The 21,028-nt window shown below is 41.8% G+C and overlaps 1 protein-coding gene across 4 annotated transcripts in view; it reads right to left on the bottom strand.

Moving 5' to 3' along the window:
* FMNL3 (formin like 3) overlaps positions 1 to 3,382 on the bottom strand; it is a 51,263-nt gene extending 47,881 nt beyond the window's left edge. For 2 of the 4 annotated variants that reach the window (XM_037846963.1, XM_037846965.1), the window contains exon 1: positions 2,992 to 3,382. In XM_037846963.1, coding sequence (XP_037702891.1) covers positions 2,992 to 3,117 — 126 coding nt within the window. In that variant the 5' untranslated portion in view covers positions 3,118 to 3,382. The remainder of the gene's footprint in view (positions 1 to 2,991) is intronic. The other 2 variants (XM_037846964.1, XM_037846966.1) reach the window with 1 other exon arrangement.
* Positions 3,383 to 21,028: the final 17,646 nt, after the last annotated feature.

Genomic DNA, 21,028 nt, shown 5'->3' with positions numbered 1-21,028 from the left:
CCTGAGGCTGAGAACACAGAACGGGTAATTGGCTTCATTAGATTTCTGAACTTAACACCGCTTTTTGGGAACTCAAGTGATCTAAGATCTGAGTCACTGCTGAGAGATACAAACTTAAAAGCTACCACTCACTGAGCATATAGTAGGTGCCAGACTCTGCTAACTAAGCACTTGACTTCCAAATTCAATAAATCCACACAATCACCTCCTGTAGCAAATACTATTATTATTCCCATTTATAAGAAGTGAAACTGGGACTCAAAGAGATGAATGAAGTAACTTGCTTGAGATCAAACACCTTCTAACTGGAGATCATGAAGGAGCCTGTATTCAAATACACTTTGACTTGAAAGTCCATATGCTTAAGCAGGACACCAGTATGTTGCTGAACAATTCCCCCCTGCCGCCCTGCACCCCTCCCCCCTCCCCACAGCTTTTTCATAAATCAAATCAATCATAGTGAAGCTGACAAAGTGGGAAAGAAAAAGGCAAGAAAAGAGCAGCTTTCCTAAATATTTGTTTCACACCATCCAGGAAACAAGTTTATTTAGACTGAGTACCTAAAGGGTGCCAAGCACCTTACATACATGGGCTAATCTAATTTTCACAATCCACCAGGTTAAGGGTAACCTATTTGCTAAGCCAGAGCCCTCACTTTTTTCCTAACTGTTGGGGAAATATACCTGAGCTTGTTCCAGTGACAAACATCCAATTCACAGCCTATACTGCAAGACACCCCTCAGGAGCAGAGGAACGAGGGATCTTTGAGAGCCTCTAGAGAAGAACTCAAAGCCCAGGAAAGCATGATCTCCTCATGCTGAAAAGTCAAGGTAAAATTTCCTTCTGCCCTGAGAACAGCTAACTAGCCCTGGCCTGTCCTGTTCCAACCTCATCAGCAGCAGCTCAGGCACACAGAAACAAGACCAAAACTAAAGCCACAAGGAAACAAATCACGATTTTACACAGAAAGGAAGGCTTGTAAGTGGGTGTTCTGGACCCCTACATGACCTGGGCTCTCTGGGTGCTCCAGTTAATTAACCAGGACACCACGTGCATTTTGTGCATAGTCGGCCATCAATTTTTCAACTAAACAGGTCCACGAAGCTCCAGTGCGGACAGGATGGACTTTGGCTCTAAGCTCTCATGACAAATGGCCTGGTAGCCCCTACCTAAACGAGCCCCCCACACCTTAGTCCACCTCAGACCAGCCCTTTCTCTCCAATTTCTGTAACTGACTTGTGCCAGCTTGCTAGGGGTTTTCACACCCCCATCAGAGTGTGGATTCCCTCCCACTCCTTCCCCCAACAGTTGAGCTCTTGTTCTCAAGGGCACCAAGTCCCCAGTCTCTTCCTCAGCCTCTGAGATGGTCAGAGCACATTAGTAATCACTGACTCACCTCATCCGCCCCAAGGAGGTTGGGGGAAACGCAGAGGGCCACAGGATGTGTGGTCCAAATCCCTTTGGCCCTTCGCAGAGCTGGCCTGCTAGCAAGACACCACTTCCCCTTGGAACGCCACAGACCCTCTCTGAGCCAGCTCTGGTGCCAGTGGGCTGATGTCAGGCTCTCCACCATTGGAGAGGCCAGGATCTCTAGACAGCTCCACCGCTGCCAACAGATATAATCTCCCTATTCCAAGGCAGATGAAATCTAATAACGCTCTAAGTCCACAATTTATCCCTCCTCACAGGCAAAGGCAAAGTCAGTCCTTCAGGCCATACTAACAATAACACCAGAATTAATATTGCCTCTTAGAGAGCTATTTGGGGAACTGGGAACTATTTCTCCATGTTTCTCAAAGGTTTACCCCCATCAGCAAATGTTCCACCAACTGTTTGACTTTGTATCTTTCTCCAAAACTCTATTTTCAATCCCAACATATTCTCTGGCTCCATCCCAGTGATCCCAGCTCACATTCATTCTATCCACAGAGACACTGGCAACAATGTTGAATTCCCACACCAAAGAGGAATCCCAAAGTCAGTCCCAAAAACCCATCTATTAGAATGATACAGCAAATGAAGCAAAATATTTAAAGTCGCTGGATCTGGGTAGCTGGGTGGGTGGTATGTTCAGAGTTCTCTGTATGGGTTTTGAATTATTTTTGCAATTGTTCTGTAAGTTTGAAATTATTTCAAAATAAAAATTAAAAAAAAACAAAAACAAAAACAAGACCCATCTATTCAGAGCATTTGGAACCTATAGTAACAATGAAAAGTAGCACAGGCAAAAGAATAGACACTAGTGCTTAACACTAGAGGAAGGAAAGAAAACAAAAAAAGAGGCAGGGTGGTTTCTGTATTGTTTCATTTGGAAAAATACACTAGTGAAATGGCTTATCCACATGTTCATCCCTTGTAGGCAAATCCACTGTAAGTGAGCAGAATGCCTGCAGGTCGTTGCGAAAATAAGTAGAACTGTATCACTCCATTTCGCCCCTTCAAGTGCTGCCAGCCCCTTCCCCATTCCTCTTCCCCCGACTCCGACATCTGGTCTAGCCTGGGACTGGGACCCACTCCCGGGGAAGCCTCCATGTTAACATCAGGGGCGTTCTCCCCAGTAGAGAACCCTGACTTAGGCAGACGGGAGAGCCGGCCCCCAGCTTTTGAATTCCCCCGCACCAGAGAGAGGAAGAGGGTTTAGGAATGAGAATGCTAGGGACCCAGGGTGATCGACGGGAAATGGGGAGAGGAGAGAAGTTAGGGCGGCAGAAGGAGGCGGAGAGAGTATGGATCCCGGGGCGGCCGCGGGCTGGGGACCCCGCTTCCTCTTAAATGTCCAGAGATTCAGGCGTCGGTCCCGAAGTCCCCGACAGGGCTGTCCGGGCCGGCCAGCGGTTGTTCTGAGGCTCCCGGGAAGGCACTGGAGGCCGGGGTCTGTCGGGAACCCTGACTGAAGTGGTGGTACGGACCCGGGAACCCGCACAAAGTCCCACCCGGGGCGTCGGGACCCGGGATCGGTAAGAGGGGGAAGGGGCCGGGCTCGGCTCTCACCAGCACCAGGGCGAACCTCTCCTCCAGCTCACAGGGCTCAGGCATCGGCATCTTGCCGGGCGGCAGCAGCAGCGGGACAGAGGGCGGCTCGCCCGGTCCCCCCTCGGCGCTCTCCAGGTTGCCCATCCCGGCGGGGCCCCCTCGGGGGCCTCAGCCCCCCACCTCCAAGCCGGGGGGGGGGTGCCTTGGGCTCAGCCGCTCGTATCCGGCTCCTCCTTGAGCGCCGACTCCCCAAGTCCCGACTCCTGGGCCTCGTCAAGGACTCCGGGGGCTCCGCGAGGTCCCGCAGGCGGCGGCGCGCGGCGAGGGCTGAGGCGGCGCAGCCGACAGCAGCAGCGAAGAGATGGGTACTGTGGCGGCCAGCTCGCAGCTCTCCGCGCGCAGCCCGGGCGCTGCCCCTCCCCGCCCCCCACGCTCTTTCCCTTCCCTCCCTGCTTCGTTTCCTCCCACCCACTCCAGGCGGGGACTCCCGCTTCCCCCCAGCGCCGACCGCAGCCCACGCGCCGCGCGCCCCATTCATGCAGGCCCCGCCTCCCGCCCGCCTGTCCGCCCCGCCCCCGCCTGAGCCCGATTGACGGCTGCGCCTGCCAATCACAGCGCCTCCCGCCCTCTGCGTCCTCGCGCCGAGCGCCGAGCGCGCCCTGGCGGCCCCGGTGGGCATCAAATCGCCTCGGTTGCGGCGGGTGTGAGACGCCAGCTTAGGCACCATAACATGGACCAGATCCTTTTACACAAAGAGCTCACAATGTATACAAATAAGTAAAATAGGGGGTACAGTGTGCAAAGCTAAAACCACAGAAGTAGAAACGATTAGGATACTCAGGTGAGGGAGACAAACCACATCTGTTAGAGTCATCATGAGGGAGATACAGCATTTTAGTTGAAGGATGGGTTGGACCTTAACTGACAGAGACAGGTGAAAGGGCATTTAAGAGGAGAGGACCTTAACAAAGCTCAGCGGTTCCTCTGGCTGGATGTGAAAATGGAAAGGCAAAAGAATAATGATATTCTGGGCTAGGACTGTTGGTGGTTCATCACTGATGATGTGGTAGACATTTGTTGTTTTGCCAGCCTACCATCCATCCCCCTTCTTCCAGTGATAGCACCCCATTTCCTTATAGGAAGCCACCACTCCCTGTTCTCAGTCCAGGTGGAGCTGAACTCCACTTCCATTCCAGGGGACCCCGTGACCAGGTCTGGCCAGTTACAGGACTTTCTTCCCCCAACCCTTAAGGACTGGTTTAGGGATTGACACTTGACCCAAGCCCAGACTACAACACTCATTTCCAAGACTTTTTCTGGAACAATCAAGAAAGAGGCACTCTCTTTCCATTAGGTTTGCAGAATTTTTAATATGTAAATCTAGAGCCCCTGGTGGCCTTCTGGCCATCACACATCACATCTCAAGCCTGCTTGAGAATGAAGCCAACAAAGAGGAAGCAAAGCTAAGAGACAGAGACAGCTCTGATGACATCTTGAGAACCTGGATCCAACCGTGAGTGAAGTTATCGTGACTTTTCATTCATTTATTCAACAAATACTCATTGAAAAGCTCAGATATTGTTCTAGGCATTGAAAAGACATCTGTGAATAAAAAGGGCATACATCCTGCCTTCATGGAATTTACATTCTGGATGGAGGGAGAGGTGGACAATAAACTAAATAAGTAAAAGGTATAGATGTTGGTGATCATTGCTAATAAAAATAAAACTGGAGGAAGATGAAGGTAGAGAAGGGTTAAAATTTTTAAATAGGATGGTCAGGGAAAGCCTCTCTAATAAGATAACATTTGGGTAAAGATTTGAAGGAAGTAAGGGAGTAAAACATGTGGCTATCTGGAAGAGGGAATGGCACATGCAGAACATGTCTGAGATGTTAGAGGAACAGCAAGGAGGTCAGTGTGGCTGGGTGCAATGAGCAAGGAAAAGAGTAGAAGGACATGAGTTCAGAACGATAACCAGAAGCCATGTTGTGTAGGGCATTGTAAGCTATTGTAAGGACTTTGATCTGACTTATGTATTAACAGGACCACTGTGGCTCTTACATTGAAAATAAACCAAATAGAGGCACAGGCAGGGACACCAATTAGGAAACTATTACTTTAGTCCAGGTGAGAGATGATGTGGTTTAGACCAGGGTAGTAGCTGTAAAGATGGAGAGAAATAGTCAGATTCTCGATGATTTGAAAGTAGAACCAATAGAATTTCTTAAAAGTTTACATGTGTAGGGTGAGTGAATGAAAGAGAGGACTCCAAAGTATTTGGTCTGAGCAATTGGAAGGATGGCATTTTCAATAACTGAAATGGGGAAAGTTATGGCAGGAGCAGGTTTGGTAAGGGGGAGTTGGAAAGGGAAGGTCAGAAACAGGGTTTTGGCCGTGTTGAATTTAATTTTCCTATTGAACATCCAAGTCAGGGCATCCACTAGGTAATTGGATATATATAGTCTGGAAATCCAGGCTGCCAATATAAATTTGGAAATCATTAGCATTTAGATGCTATTTAAATTCTACTTTTTTTTTTCAGAAGTCAGTTTGAGCTAAATGTCTGTTGTTTACAACCAAAAGTGGAATCTCTGTCTTTCCAGACCAATGAAACCCTCTCCCACAAAGCTCAGCCTCTTGCAGTCAGCTGGACAATCAATCACTCACATCTTATCCCCTCTTCACCTCTCCCTGCCCTAAACACTCTACCAGCTTCTGTAGCAAGCTCTTCTAAGGACGAGGGGCTTTAATAAGTCTTGAGAATTCTGGAGAAGAAATAATTCATCAGTAATTTATCCTGGACACTCAAGGAACATCTAGCAGAAAGGCTCAATAGGACAGTAAATAGGGGTGTTCTCACCTTTGTGTGGTCTCTCAGTCCCCAACTGAACCACCAGATTAATATATTTTAGGGTCTCCTGGGCTCTGCTTGGTTAACTACTTTCATTGCTAACTCCCTGCTCACACCCCTTCAATGCTTCCCTACTGCTGCAGGATAAAGCCAAAGCTTCTTTATCTAGTATTCGAGACTCTATATAATTTACAAACTCCAATGCCTCTGCAATCTAATTTTCCTACCTTTCCTGGCTCTAATCTTTCAAATGAACCCTTTGATTCAGCTAGTCCATCTCCAAACATCAGTTGTTCATTCTTATGTCTTCAACTTTTCTCCTTGTGGTAGACAGAATAATGCCTATCCCCTAAGATGTCCACATCTGAGAATATGCTATCTTGTTTGTCAAAAAGGCACTTTGCAGATGTGATAAGATCAATCTTAAGATAAGAATATTATCCTAGATTATCCAGGTAGTCAGGGAGATAAGAGGGTCAGAGTGAAAGAAGGAGGTGTTAATGAAAATCAGAATGATGTGGAGCCAAGGAATACAACAATCCCTAGAAACTGGAAAAGGCAAGGAAACAGATTAGCCCCTAGGGCCTCCAGAAAGAATGCAACGCTGTAAATACTTTGACTTTAGCCCCAAAAGGCCCATTTTCAGACTTCTGAGCTCAAGCACTGTAAGGTAATAGGTTTGTGTTATGTTAAGTTTGTGGCAAATTAATACAGCAGCAATAGGAAATGAATACACTCCTGCTGTGTCCCTGGTCTGGATCCTTGCTTCCTTCTACTCCATCCATCCAAATCCCCACCCAAAGCTTATTGGGTACCTATCATGCATAAAGCGTCTGGCTAGATACCAATAGATAGAGAAAGAATGCAAGATACAAAGAGGAGTAAGAGGTTCCTCCTTACTTCAAAACTGCTCACAATCTGGAGCAAGAGAGGCAATGCAGAGAAAGGGAGAGGATGGACAAAGCTTGAAAGCAACAGAGTGGATCATTGATATTATATAGGTGGGTGTCAGCTTTTAAATCCCATCCTGGAATTCTCCAATATTTAAATGACTTATTTTCTCCATTTTTCATTTGGACCTCAATTCAACAATATTAACTGAGAGTCTATTATCTGCAAGACACTCTGCTGGTTTGCCACAGAGGATACCCAGCTATGTAACTCATGGCTCCTCAACTGACTTGTGTTGTTTAATTTTTTGCATCTGTTTTGTCTGGACAGTGGGCTTGTTTGTTTGTTTGCTTAAGATACATGTATCCAGTACCTACTTTCCTTCAAGTACTGAGAAAGATTCAAAGATGAATAGGTGTCTTTGTCCCAGGTGCTCACAATGAGTAGAAAAGGCTCTCAAACTCATGTTTACAAAACAGTGTGATAAGTGTTGTAATAGGGCAGTATACAGAGTGCCACTGAGAGAGCTGAGGGCAGAGCAGTAAAGGAATGCTTCAGGAAGAAGGTGACACTTGAGCCAGGACTAAAAGATGAATAGTTGTGCCAGATGGAAAAGTGAGAAGAGTGTGATGAGAAGGAGAAGGGGAAAAGACATTCCTGGAAGGGGAACAGTACACGTGAAAATGGAGAAATGTGAAAGAGCACGGAAGGTGTGTACAATGGTACGAGTTTCAGTGAGGCTGAAGTGTGGGGTGTGTAGTGGGAAATAAAGCTAGAAAGTCAGGTTGAATTAAGTTTAAGAAGAGTCTTGTGCTCTGCCCTTTATTCTGTAAATAAGTATCCTACACAGGTTTTAAGTATTCTCTTTGGAAAGGTTCCTTTGGGAGCTCTTGAGAATACAGAGAGGCCTACAGAGATTATGGACAAAGATGAAAAGGGGCTGAACCAAATCAGAGCAGGGGGATGAAGTGAAGTGAAATTGACGAAAGAGATATACTTGAGATAGAACGAATAAGGCTCAGTTACCTTCAGGATAATAATGGTGACTAATATTTGTACAGTGCTTTATCGTTTACAATATTTTTTTCACATCCATTATTTGATTGGACAGTTTTAACAACCACAGGAGGGAGATATTATCATTATCCTCATTTTATAGTTCAGTAAATGGTCTAAAAGTAGTAATATGTGCAAGGTGAGATATTTAGTAGATAGTGTCCCTGACTGAACCCAGGCCTTGGACTCGGAATCCCATGTCATTCTGACTCTCTTGTGAAAAGCGAAGAAGTAAAGAAGACTGAAGAGCTCAGGCTGTCTTGAGAATGCTCTGCCTTTTATAAGGAAGTCCAGAATCTCTCTGGTCAGCTGCTTCCAGCTCCTTACTCAAAGCACTTTCATCCTCCTGCTCCCTGCCCTATCTAGGAAGTGCCTACGTTATTCCCAGCCCCCTTCCCTAAGGCCTACAGAAACACACACCCCTCTCCCTTCCCCTCTCTGCCCCCCTTCTCTTTCCTGGGAAAGTGTAGGGGGAAAATGTGAATCCAGATATTTAAATTTTTTTCTAAATAATTTGCCCTGTTACAGATAGAATGTTCTTTCCTTTCCTCTTTGCTGGCTCATTCTACTCATCCATTAAAACCTAGCTTAGCACTACAAATATAGATAGGTGCTCGCATGATACACTTCTAAGGTATGACACTGGTACAGAGAGTTGGCAACAGAATGGTATGTGGGAAAAATCTACCTCTAGCATACTAGGGACCACAATTAATAGGAATACCATACTAGCACCACACAAATACTAGGGACAAATAATTAAGGCTGAAAAGATCTACGAGGTATTTTGGGTCACGAGAATTGTTTAAAATGGAGAGTGATGAGGATTGTAAAACTAAGTGATGATAATATGAGATATGGATGGATGATCGTGGACATAATGTATGCTGTGTGAACTTAGGAACTCCCTAATTTACAAGTCAAGCCTTCGATCATGATGCTTGCTCTGGTGAAACTTGTAGTTGTAAAGGGGAGGCTAAGCGCACCTATAATTATGCCTAGGATTCATCTCCAAAGAACTTCTTTTGTTGTTCAAATTTGGACTTTCATTCTCTAAGCCTAACTCTGCAAATAAATCCATCACCCTCCCCCTGATGTGGGACAAGACTCCCCAGAAGAATGAGTGTCCCTGGTGATGTGGGACATGGATTTTGGGAATGAGCCTGGCCCTTGCATCAAGGGATTAAGAATGCCTCTGTGACCAAAAGGGGGGAAAGAAAGGCAACAAAATAAGGTTTTGGTGGCTAAGAGACTTGAAATAGAGTCAAGAGGCTGTCCTGGAGGTTACTCCTATGCAAGCTTCACCTTAATATGCCAAATGACCATAGTATGATAAGGCCAAGTCAACAGTAGTCCCGAAAAACCTAAAGAATACCCAGATCCCTATCTGAGACTCTACAAAAGTTTCACTCACTAAGTTTATTCTCCAGAAATTTAAATCCTTCAGAGAACTCCTATGACAGCTAAGTCCCCAAACCCAGAGGCAATAGACTCCCTAAGAACATCAACCATATGTGTCCCCTTTTCACATGAAGTCGACACCCCATTCAATATGAACAGGTTAGGGTGGTCACTGCCTAGACATCCCTGAAGTTCGGGAAAGTGATTAAACTAGAGGAAGGAGTAGCAACAGACAAGATGGAATTTAACAAAGGAATATGAATACTGAATCTCTATGTTTTTCTTTTTCTTAGTTGCTAGGGTATTAGAATAGCTAGAAGGAAAGAATGAAACTGTAAGCCATAGCATCCTCTGAAATTTGTTCTGTAGCTACTTGTTAAATTGCAGTTTGAACGTTGTCACCTTTTTGAATGGTATATTTTACAATAAGGAAATAACTGAAACTATGGTGCTGTAACTCACAACATTTTTGGAAACTTTCTATTAATTAATTGTTAAATTATACCTTGAAAGCTATTATCTTATTGTATATATGTTACATTTCACAATAAGGAAATAACTGAAACTGTGGAACTGTAACCCATAGCATTTTTTGAAATTTGTTCTCTAACTACCTGTTAAATTGCACTTGGAAAGTTATCACTTCTGTGTATATATGTTATATTGTACAATAAAAAATATGATTTAAGGAAAAAAAACTAACTTAGGGTTCACCTCTTTCATGACTTCTCCTCCAAGTCTGACTGAAAACACCTCTGTAAACACATAGCGTTGCGAGCATATCTCTATCATACCACGAAATCATCAGATTGTGTAAGCTTCCCCAGGACAAGCAGATACATCCCTAGCGTCTAGCAATAGTGCCCACTTGGTGTCTGATACATGTGTGTTGAACAGGTGAATGACTTCCCACACTGTCACATTCTCCCCACCCAATGGAAGCCCTTTTATTCTTTAGCATTCCTCCCAGATACATCTTGACTGCTTGTATCACTCAGGGTTCAATGTAGGAAACAAACCCTCCAGGTATTTTAAGGATACAAGGAAATAGGTGCTTATAAAATCATTTGGAAACTAGAGGAGCTAGCTCTGGACTGAAACTCTAAGAATGACTGCTAGAACATGGTGGAAAGGCTCTGCCAGGGAAGCTGCTACCTCTGCCACATTCAGGGAGGGTGGGACACCTCCACTGATGATTGGGCTTAAGAACAAGTGGCTGCAGTTGCGATCCAGGGATCCAGAAGCTGTGATCAGGAAACTGTCACTGCTGCCAGTCTGATGCACCCACCTCTGAATATTTGCAAAGCTGGATCATTGCTATAGAAAGAAACCATGTCTCCATGACCTTGCTTAGCTAGGAAAAATAGTCAAAGTAGCAGGATGATGGTCTTTGTCTCACTTCTGCTTTTTAAGTCTTGCCCGCATGCATCTGATTGGCTACAAGGGATTCTCAGCTTTTCAGACTCTGTAGAATAGAAAAGTACACTAGACCGAGATGGGAATAGATGCTGGATGCTAATCAACCATATCTACCACACTGCTGGTCTGAAAATTCACCCACTGTCTGTAGGATTTTTCTCTTTTCATCTGTAACCAGGTTTCTTCCTCCACCCTAAATCCCTTTTGCCCAATGCTCACACTGGTGTCAGGTTTAGTCTCTGGTCCTAGCCCTTTTAGTCTGCTCCTTCAGGCTACAGTTTGTTCTTTTCTGCCCACCTCTGTTCTACATTGTGATGGTTAGGTACCCAGGTGTCTGGTCAAGCAAACACTGGCTTAACCATTATCACAAGGACATTTGTAGATGGTTAATAAATCAGAAAACTGGTTTATTAACTCATCAGTCAATTGGTTGCAGCTGTGATTGATTACATCAATGAAGGGTGTGTCTTCCACAATGAGAGAATTCAGTCAGCTGGATTTAATCCAATCAGTTGAAGACTTTTAAGCAAGACTGATAGAGGACCTTCACTTCTTCTTCGGCTGACCAACGAAGCATTTCCTGAGGAGTTCATCGAACATCTTCATTGGAGTTGTGAGTTTGCTGCTTGCCCTAGAGAATTTGGACTCTGTATACCCAGAGTTGCCTGAGACACTTTTATAAATCATATATTTATAGATATCTCTTGTTGATTCTGTTTCCCTAGAGAACCCTAACCAATACAACTTGGTACCAGGAGTGGTTCTTGAGAAATAGAATCTTAAAATGGGCTTTTACAATTGGTTTCCTACTCTAATTAGATTCAGAGGCACTAGTGACTCCATTTCCAATAATCAGGATGGCACTGACAGTCCATGGCATTAGTTGGCAATGGAGATATGCAAAATATCACCATTTGATTCCCCTAATCACACTCTTGTATGAAGCAAGGCTCTGGGTGACAGTGTTTTTGACACCTTAACAGAGTTTTACAGAGTTAAGAGGTATAATGATATTGGCTGGTTGCTCTTAGATACGCTGGATCAAGTTATAAGAGAAAGGGAAGAGCTAAAGTCTTCAAATTGAAAACTTAAGCACCGTATGACATATGTAAAGGTTTCTATGTGTGCCCTGAAAGAAAATCTTATTTCCTGTGGCCACAGACTTGAGGTTTCTGAAAACCAGACCCAGAGTCTTATTGTGCAAGTAGCAGATTTACAATGTAAACTAAAATCTCAACCTCTCAGGGTGTCTGCTGTTAAAGTAAAGGCGTTGATTAGAAAAGAATGGGATCCTGAAACTTGGGATGGGGACATATGGATTGATAATAATGGCAGTGAGGACATTGGAACTCTGGATTCTGCTGAGTCTTTGTTAGATACACCTGTAGTGGTCTGTCCTGAGGAAACAGACCCCCCCCCCACCTCCCTGACCTCCAGTCTGCCCTGAGGAGCCTGCCATCCAACCTCCACCTAAAGAGATAAACCCTTCAGTGCCTGCTAAACCTGTAATTATCTCCCCTGAGGAAGCAGCCCTCACTCCTCTGTCTGGAGAGATTAATGCTGTTTCACCAGATGAATGTCCTGAGGTAAATGGCTTGAGGGATATTTCTAGTTCTTTTAATAACCCACCCCCACCACCAGTCTTTGCTTCAAGGCCTATAACTAAACTAAAGTCCCAACAGGCCCCAAAGGGTGAGGTACAAAATCTGACCCATGAGGAAGTATGCTATACTCCAAAAGAACTGTATGAATTTTCCAACTTATACAGACAGAAATCAGGGGAATAGGTGTGGGAATGGATATTAAAGGTGTGGGATAATGGTGGAAGGAATGTAAAGTTGGATCAGGCTGAATTTACTGATATGGGCCCACTAAGCAGAGATTCTGCATTCAATGTTGTAGCTCAAGGGGTTTGAAAGTGTGTTAACAGTTTGGGTGGTTGGCTGAAACATGGATCAAAAGGTGGCTGACATTATCTGAGGTTGAAATGCCATAACTGCCCTGGTATAATGTAGAGGAGGGGATTCAAAGGCTTGGAGAGATTGGAAATGTTAGAGTGGATTTATCATGGAAAACCTGCTCTTACACCCCTGGAACTTCCAGAGGACACACCTTTTACCAGGACTGTGAAGAATAAATTTGTGAGACTAGCTCCATCATTCCTGAAGAGCTCTGTAGTCACCCTTCACTGCAGGTCAGATATTACTGTGGGAACTGCTGTCACTGAGCTGGAATCCTTAAACACTGTGGGGATAATCGGATCCTGAGTTGGCAGAAGCCATGTGGCAGCAGTTAATTATCAAAGACAAGGTGGGCATGGCTACCTTAATGGAAAACAGGCTCAAGGCAGCAGTCAAAATAATCCAACTTGCAGAGACTTATGGCATTGGCTAGTAGATCATGGAGTACCTAGCAGTAAAATAGATGGGCAGGCTACCAAATTCTTGTTTGAGCTGTATAAGCAGAAGAATTCTAGGTCAAGTAAACAAAAGTCTACCTTGAGTTACAAAAAAACAGAGTAACGGCCCCTTAATCGATTCCCAGACTTGAGACAGTTTATGGATCCAGAGTCCCTTGAATGAGGGGAAGGCTGGGTACCCTTGGGGAAGGACCCTGTTACACTGCCAAAAATTTATACTGTTAATCTTTCTCCCAGCCTTCCGCAGGGAGGCCTACAGCCTTTTACCAGGGTAACTGTGCATTGGGGAAAAGGAAATGATCAGATATTTTGGGGATTATCAGACACTGATTCAGAAGTGACATTTATTCCAGGAGACCAAAAATGTCACTCTGGTCCACCAGTCAGAGTTGGGGCTTATGGAGGTCAGGTGATCCATGGAGTTTTAGCTCAGGTCTGTCTCACAGTGGGTCCAGTGGGTCCCCAGATCCATTCTGTGGTTATTTCCCCAGTTCCAAAATGCTTAATTGGAATAGACATACTCAGCAACTGGCAGAATCCTCATGTTGATTCCCTGACTCATGGAGTGAGGGCTATTGTGGTGGGAAAGGCCAAGTGGAAGCCATTAGAACTGCCCCTGCCTAGCAAAATAGTAAGCCAGAAGCGATACTGGATTCCTGGAGGGATTGCAGAGATTAATGTCACTCATAAGGACTTGAAGGATGCAGGGGTGGTGATTTCCACCACATCCCCATTCAACTCTCCTATTTGGCTTGTGCAGAAAACAGATGGGTCTTGGAGGATGACAGTGGATTATCATAAGCTTAACCAGGTAGTGACTCCAATTGCAGCTGCTGTTCCAGATGTGGTATCATTGCTTGAGCAAATCAACACATCCCCTGGTACCTGGTATGCAGCTATTGACCTGGCAACTGCTTTTTTCTCAATAACTATTAGTAAGGACCACCAGAAACAGTTTGCATTCAGCTGGCAAGGCCAGCAGTTTACATTCACAGTGCTACCTCGGGGGTATATCAACTCTCCAGCCCTATGTCATAATATTGTCCACAGGGATCTTGATTGTTTTAAATAATTTCAAGCTTACAATAAATTTGCAAGAATGGTACAAATAATTCTGTATAGTCTTTACCCAGATTCACCGATTGACATTACATACATTTTTTTAAAATATTCAAATTATTGTTTCTTATCATCCATTCAACTAATATTTATTGAGTATCTACTGTGAACTGTGTAAGGTGCCAAAATAGATAAAAGACATAGACCTTCCCCTCAAAGAGGAGAAGGGAACCAAACATTACAAGTTCAAGCAGGGCTATTTTGTGATCACTTGTGGGAAAGCCATTCCAGGCCCTCTGGATCAGAATTGCACAAGCCAGAATTGCATTTTGGAACCTCATTTTTTTGTCTTCTTTTTTTCACAATGCACTCTAATTTCACTTCTCCCCACTATAGACAACTATTCTAATTCTATTTAAGTGCCTTTTTTGTATTGCATGTCATCTTCCACAGTTTATAAGTATTGTTTTGTGTGCTTAGGTTTTTAATTTATGTAAATAGAAATGCATTATATATCATTCTTTTTCTTATTTTTCTCACTGAAAGCTATGTTTTGAAGATCCATCCATGTTGCTATGTGTATGTCTAATTGGTCTCATAGTCCTTCCTCATGTGCATCCTCTACATGCTTCCTTTCCACTCTCCTAGTCTGAACTTCTGGGTTGTCTCCAACTCCCAGACACCACAAATAATGCTGCATTGAATATCCTCTTTCACAGGCCATGCTGGACTTATTTTAGAATTTGTTTTGGGTAAACACCCAGTACTGTATGGAATTGCTGGATCTTATAATATGTGTGTGTTCAATTTGCATAAGTAGTGTCACTGTGCTCCAGAAATGCCCCAGAAGTGGCTGCATCATTCTATCGTTCTACTCTTCTATCAGTAAAGCACATAGATTCCCATATCCTCACATTCACACCAAAACTTCATGTTATCCATCTTTTTAATTCTTTTCAGTCTAATAGTTTAAAGATGTCTAACTGTTTTAATCTGTGGTTTCTGATTTTCAAATTTATTGAGGCACAATTTACATATAATAAAATGCATCTTTTAAATATACAGTGGATGAGGTTTTTTTATTCATTTTTATTGAGATATATTCACAAACCATGCAATCATCCACAGTGTACAATCAGTTGTTCACAGAACATTATATAGTTGTACATTCATCACCACAATCAATTTTTGAACATTTTCATTACGAGAAAAAATAAGAGTAAAAATTAAAGTAAAAAAAGGACACCCAAAACATCACATCCCCCCATCCCTCCCTATTATTGACTTACTTTTTGTCCCCATTTTTCTACTCATCTGTCCATACACTGGATAAAGGGAGCATGAGCCACAAGATTTTCACAATCACATGGTCACACAGCTACATAGTTATACAATCATCTTCAAGAATCAAGGTTCCTGGGTTGAAGTTCAACAGTTTCAGATATTTCCTTCTAGCTATTCCAATACACTAAAAACTAAAAAGGGAAATCTATATAATACATAAAAATAACCTCCAGGATGTCCTCTTGACTCCATTTGAAATCTCTTAGCCACTGAAACTTTATTTTGTTTTATTTTGCTTCCCCCTTTTGGTCAAGAAGGCTTTCTCAATCCCATGATGCCAGGACCAGGCTCATTCACGGGAGTCATGTCCCACATTGCCAGTGAGACTTACACCCCTGGGAGTCATGTCCCATGTAGTGGGGGAGGGTAGTGAGTTTATTTGCAGAGTTGGCTTAGAGAGAGAGGCCACATCTGAGCAACAAAAGAGGTTCTCTGGGGGTGACTCTTAGGCACAATTATAAGTAGGCTTAGCCTCTCCTGTGCAGTAACAAGCTTCATAAGGGCAAGCTCCAAGATCTAGGGCTCAGCCTTCTAAACTGGTAGTCCCCAATCTTGTGGGAATATCAGTAATTCCCCAGGTGGGGAAGTTTAATATTTACAGTGGATGAATTTTGACAAATATACACACCTGTGTAACCACTGCCCCAGTCAATATATTGGACATTTCCATCACCCTAAAGATTCCTTTGTGCCTCTTTCCAGACAATCCTCTCCCATTCCCAGCTCCAGATGATCATTGATATGCATCCTATCACTATTGATTATTAATTATTTTCACCATCTCTATGTGGACATATTATTTTCCCCCCAGCCCATTTCAGTCAACCGTCACTGGAGAATTACTGGAAAAGAAGAATGATATGGGGAAGTTTCAGAATTAGCATTTATTAGTTTATTATACTGTGTAACTAAGTGGAAAATCTACCTAACTTCTGAATGGAGAGTGAGACGAAGATAAAGGATGGAAAAAAAATGGAACTGAATGTGATTCACTCATTGGCACAGGAAGTGACTTTAGCAACTCCTTATAGTGTGTAGTTAAAAGCAGACTCTGGAATCAGACTGCCTAGGTTCATTTCTCAGCTCCAGCACCCTTGTTATATAATTTTGCACAAACGGTTTGAGTTCTTTATTCTTAGTTTCCTCATCTACAAATAATAGTATTTACCCCAAAATAATAATCATAATAATAATAAATAATAATAGTATTTACCCAAAATAATTGATTCAGGAATTAAATCAATTCATAGATGTAAAGCATTTATATCAGTCCCTAGCATGAGTAAGTATTCAATAAATGCGAATTAATATCAGTTTTATTCACTTATTTGATGAATATTTATTGTAAGACTTAGGGCATCACTTTGATAGATATGGATTTTCTAATGCAAAATAATTATATCAAATATTAAAGACAGATTATGACACTGCATTCAGAGAGAACAGCATGTACCAAGATAAAGAAATTGAAAAGAGCAAAGCAAGGTGATTGAAGAGAATGATAGTTAGTGAGGAATTTTGCCTCAGCACCTAGTACAAAGCTCAATAATGTTTTTAAATGTGAATGGGTGCTTCTGCTTTCCACCAAAATGGAGAAAAAGAGACTGTCTGGAACATCCATAAAATGAACAAAATAGATGAAACTGTGTGTATTAGTTAGGGTTCTCTAGGAAAACAGAACCAACAAGAAATATCTGTAAATAAAAGATTTTATTAAAAAGTGTCTCATGCACCTGTGTGGATGCACAGGTCCAAATTCTGTAGGGCAGGCAGCAAACTGGCAACTCAATGAAGGTGTTCGAGGAACTCCTCAGGAGATGCTGGCTAGCCAAAGAAGTGAAGGTTCTATCTCTTCCTCCTTTAGAAGTCTTCAACTGATTGGATTAAATCCAGCTGATTGAATTCTCTCATTGTGGAAGGCATGCCCTTTGTTGATGTAATCAGTCACAGGTGCAGTCAATTGACTGATGATTTAATAAACCAGTCTTTTGGTTTATTAACCAGTCACAAATATCCTTACAGTAATGGTTAGGCCAGTGCTTGCTTAACCAGACACCTGGACACCATCACTTAGCCAAGTTGACACATGAAACTAACCATCACACCATGGTTTCAAGACAGTGGACAGAAGGCAACAAAGGACATTTTCAAGACAGTGGACAACAAGCCACGAAGGGCAAAGACCCAAGAGATGGGAAACAACAAGGTGATCCCAGTGATTGCCCAACTTACTGCCTTGAGAGAGTTTCCAGGCCAAACTAAAGGAAGGAGAACCCAGGCAGAGCCCTAGTTAAGGAAATGGAGCTGAGAGTCCAAGGAGTCCAAGATGGCTAGACTTCACAAGACATAGAAGTGGAGAGTGCTTCACTGAGAGAGAACCCAGAGGTTTTCACACAGTCCTCCCCAGTATTCAGATAAGTAATGATCACTGCATACATATGAAGAAACCACCTGAAGCCTGGGAAAGGAATTCCCAAAAGGATTGGAAGTAACAGTGCTCACACAGTGCTGAGAGAATACCAGCTTAACCAGAAAACCTTATGATTCAGAGGGCATTCACGGAAGTGTCTTCCTTCTGAACAGGGAATAGTTAGCTCTGGTCCTGCCTTAAAAAATTGTAAAAGCAAATCCCAAAGTGATCAACTATTTTCAAGTAACTTAACTGTATCCCAGAACAAAGCCCAAGAATATTTATGGGAATTAAAAAAAAAATCAAGCACCCAAAAAGGTAAATTCACAGTGCTTCTATTCAATCAAAATTTACCAGGCTCTAACTCTGCAAATAAATTCATTATCCTCCCCCCGACATGGGACAGGACCCCCAAGATGAATGAGACTTACTGGCAATGTGGGACATGGATTCTGGGAATGAGCTTGACCCTGGCATCAAGGGATTGAGAATGCCTTTTTGACCAAAAAGGGGAAAAGAAAGGCAACAAAATAAGGTTTTAGTGGCTAGGAGGTTTCAAATAGTCAAGAGGTTGTCCTGGAGGTTACTCCTATGCCAGCTTCGCCTACATACGCCAAATGACCACAGTATGATAAGCCCAAGTCAATAGTAGTCCCCGAAAACCCTAAAGAATACCTGGATCCCTATCTAAGACTCTATAAAAGTTTTACTCACTAAGTTTATTCATCAGAAACTTAAATCCTTAAGAGTGCTCCTATTCCAGCTAAGTCCCCAAAACCAGAGATAATAGCTAACGTCAAGAACATCAACTAGATGTGTCCCCTTTGTTCATAAAGTTGACACCCCTTTTCAACATGAACAGGTTAGGGTGGTCACTACCTAGAGATCCCCGAAGTTTAGGAGAGTGATTAAACTAGAGAAAGGGGTAGCAACAGACAAGATGGAATTTAACAAAGGATTATGAATACTGAAACTTTGTATAATTTTTTCTTAGTTGCTAAGGTATTAGAATAGTTAGAAGGAAACAATTGAAATGGTGAAACTGTAACCCATTGTATCCTTTGAAATTTGTTCTATAACTCTACCTGTTAAATTGTAATTTGAAACCTATGCCTTTATATATATATGTTATATTTCACAATAAGGAAATAACTGAAACTATGGCACTATAACTCATAATAACTTTGGAAATTTCCTATATATCTACTTGTTAAATCATACTTTGAAAGATATTACCTTTTTGTATATGTATTTCATAATAAGGAAATAACTGAAACCGTGGAATTGTAGCCTATAATATTCCTTGAAATTTGCTCTCTAACTGTTTGTTAAATTGCACTTGGAAAGCTATCACTTTTATGTTTATATGTTATATTCTACAATTTAAAAATGTGATATAAAAAAAAAAACTTACCAGGTCATATGACCTGGCAATCCCACTTGTAGATATATACCCTAAAGAATTTAAAGCAAGGATTAGAGCAGATATTTGCACATTGCTGTTCATAGCAGTATTATTCACAATTGTCAAAAGATGGAAGCAACCCAACTGTCTATCAACAAATGAATGAGTAAGCAAAATATGGTATATCCATACAATGGAATATTACTCAGCTATAAAAAGAAATGAGGTTCTGAATACATGCAACAACATAGATACTGAAGACATTATGTTGAGGGAAATGAGCCAGACACAATAGGACAAACACTGCATTTGTCTCACTGATATGAAATAGTTAGAATAAGCAAATTCATGGAGTCAGAAATTAGAATACAGGTTACCAGGCTCAGGGGTGGAGGTGGGGGAGTTAATGCTTAATTGGTACATAGTTTCTGTTTGGGGTGATGGAAAAGTTTTGGTATTGGATGGTGTGAATGTAATTAACATCATTGAATTGTATACTTGAAAGTGGTTAAAATGGGAAATTTTATGTTGCGTATATATATGTTAGCACAATAAAAAACTAAAAAACAAACAAATGATAGAACTGTACAACATGAAAAGTGAACCTAATGTAAACTATGAACTATAGTTAATAATATAATTATATATAATAATATAATTATATATAATATAATATAATAATATAATTATATTTATTCATCAGTTGTAACAAATGTAGACTCTAATGCAAAATGTTGACAATAGAGAAAACTGTGGGGGTGGTATATGTACTTTCTACATGATTTTTCTGTAAACCTACAACTGTTTTAAAACAAACCAGAAAACAAATACACAAATAAATAAACTTAACAGGCATGCAAAGAAGCAAGGAAACATAGCCCACAATCAGGAGAAAAGCAAATTAATCAAAACTGACCCAGAGATGGAAAACATCTTCTTGACCAAAGGGGGGATGTGAAAGAAAATGAAATAAGTTTCAGTGGCTGAGAGATTCCAAAAGGAGCCGAGAGGTCTGGTTGGCATTCTTACTCACAATATAGACAACCCTTTTTAGGTTCTAATGAATTGGAATAGCTAGCAGTAAATACCTGAAACTACCAAACTACAACCCAGAACCCATGAATTTTGAAGACAATTGTATAAAATGTAGCTTATGGGGTGACAATGTGACTGGGAAAGCCATATGGACCTCACTCCCCTTTGTCCAGTGTATGGATGAATGAGTTGAAAAATGGGAACAACAAAAAAAAAAGGCAACCAAAGTTCTTTTTTACTTTAATTGTTCTTTTTCACTTTAATTTTTATTCTTACTATTTTTGTGTGTGTGGTAATGACAATGTTCAAAAATTAATTTTGGTGATGAATGCGCAACTTTATAAGTGGTACTGTGAACAACTGAATGTATGCTTTGTATGAGTGCATGTTATGTGAACATTATCTCAATAAAAATGAATTTTTAAAAAAATGAATGGAAAAGTAAAAAAAAAAAAAAAAACTGGCCCAGAACTGATACAGATTTTAGAATTTTCAGACAAGGACTTTACAAGTTATAAGTGTATTCCATATATCACAAAAAGTTAGTCATGGAAAATATAAAATAATAATTACATATATATTTATTGTACAATTGGAAAATATGTGTGAGATGGAAAATACCCTGGATATGATTAATGGCAGATTAGACGTTACAGAAGAGATTAGTGAACTTGAAGAAGACATAGAAAATGGAACACAGAGAGAAAAGGGAATTTTATTAAAAATGAACAGAGTATCAGTGAATTATAGGGCAATTTTAAACG

Source organism: Choloepus didactylus, chromosome 8, assembly GCF_015220235.1.
Source record: "Choloepus didactylus isolate mChoDid1 chromosome 8, mChoDid1.pri, whole genome shotgun sequence".
Lineage (NCBI taxonomy): Eukaryota > Metazoa > Chordata > Mammalia > Pilosa > Megalonychidae > Choloepus > Choloepus didactylus.
Note: the sequence above shows the minus strand (reverse complement) of the source record. Positions and strands in the feature narration are given on the sequence as shown.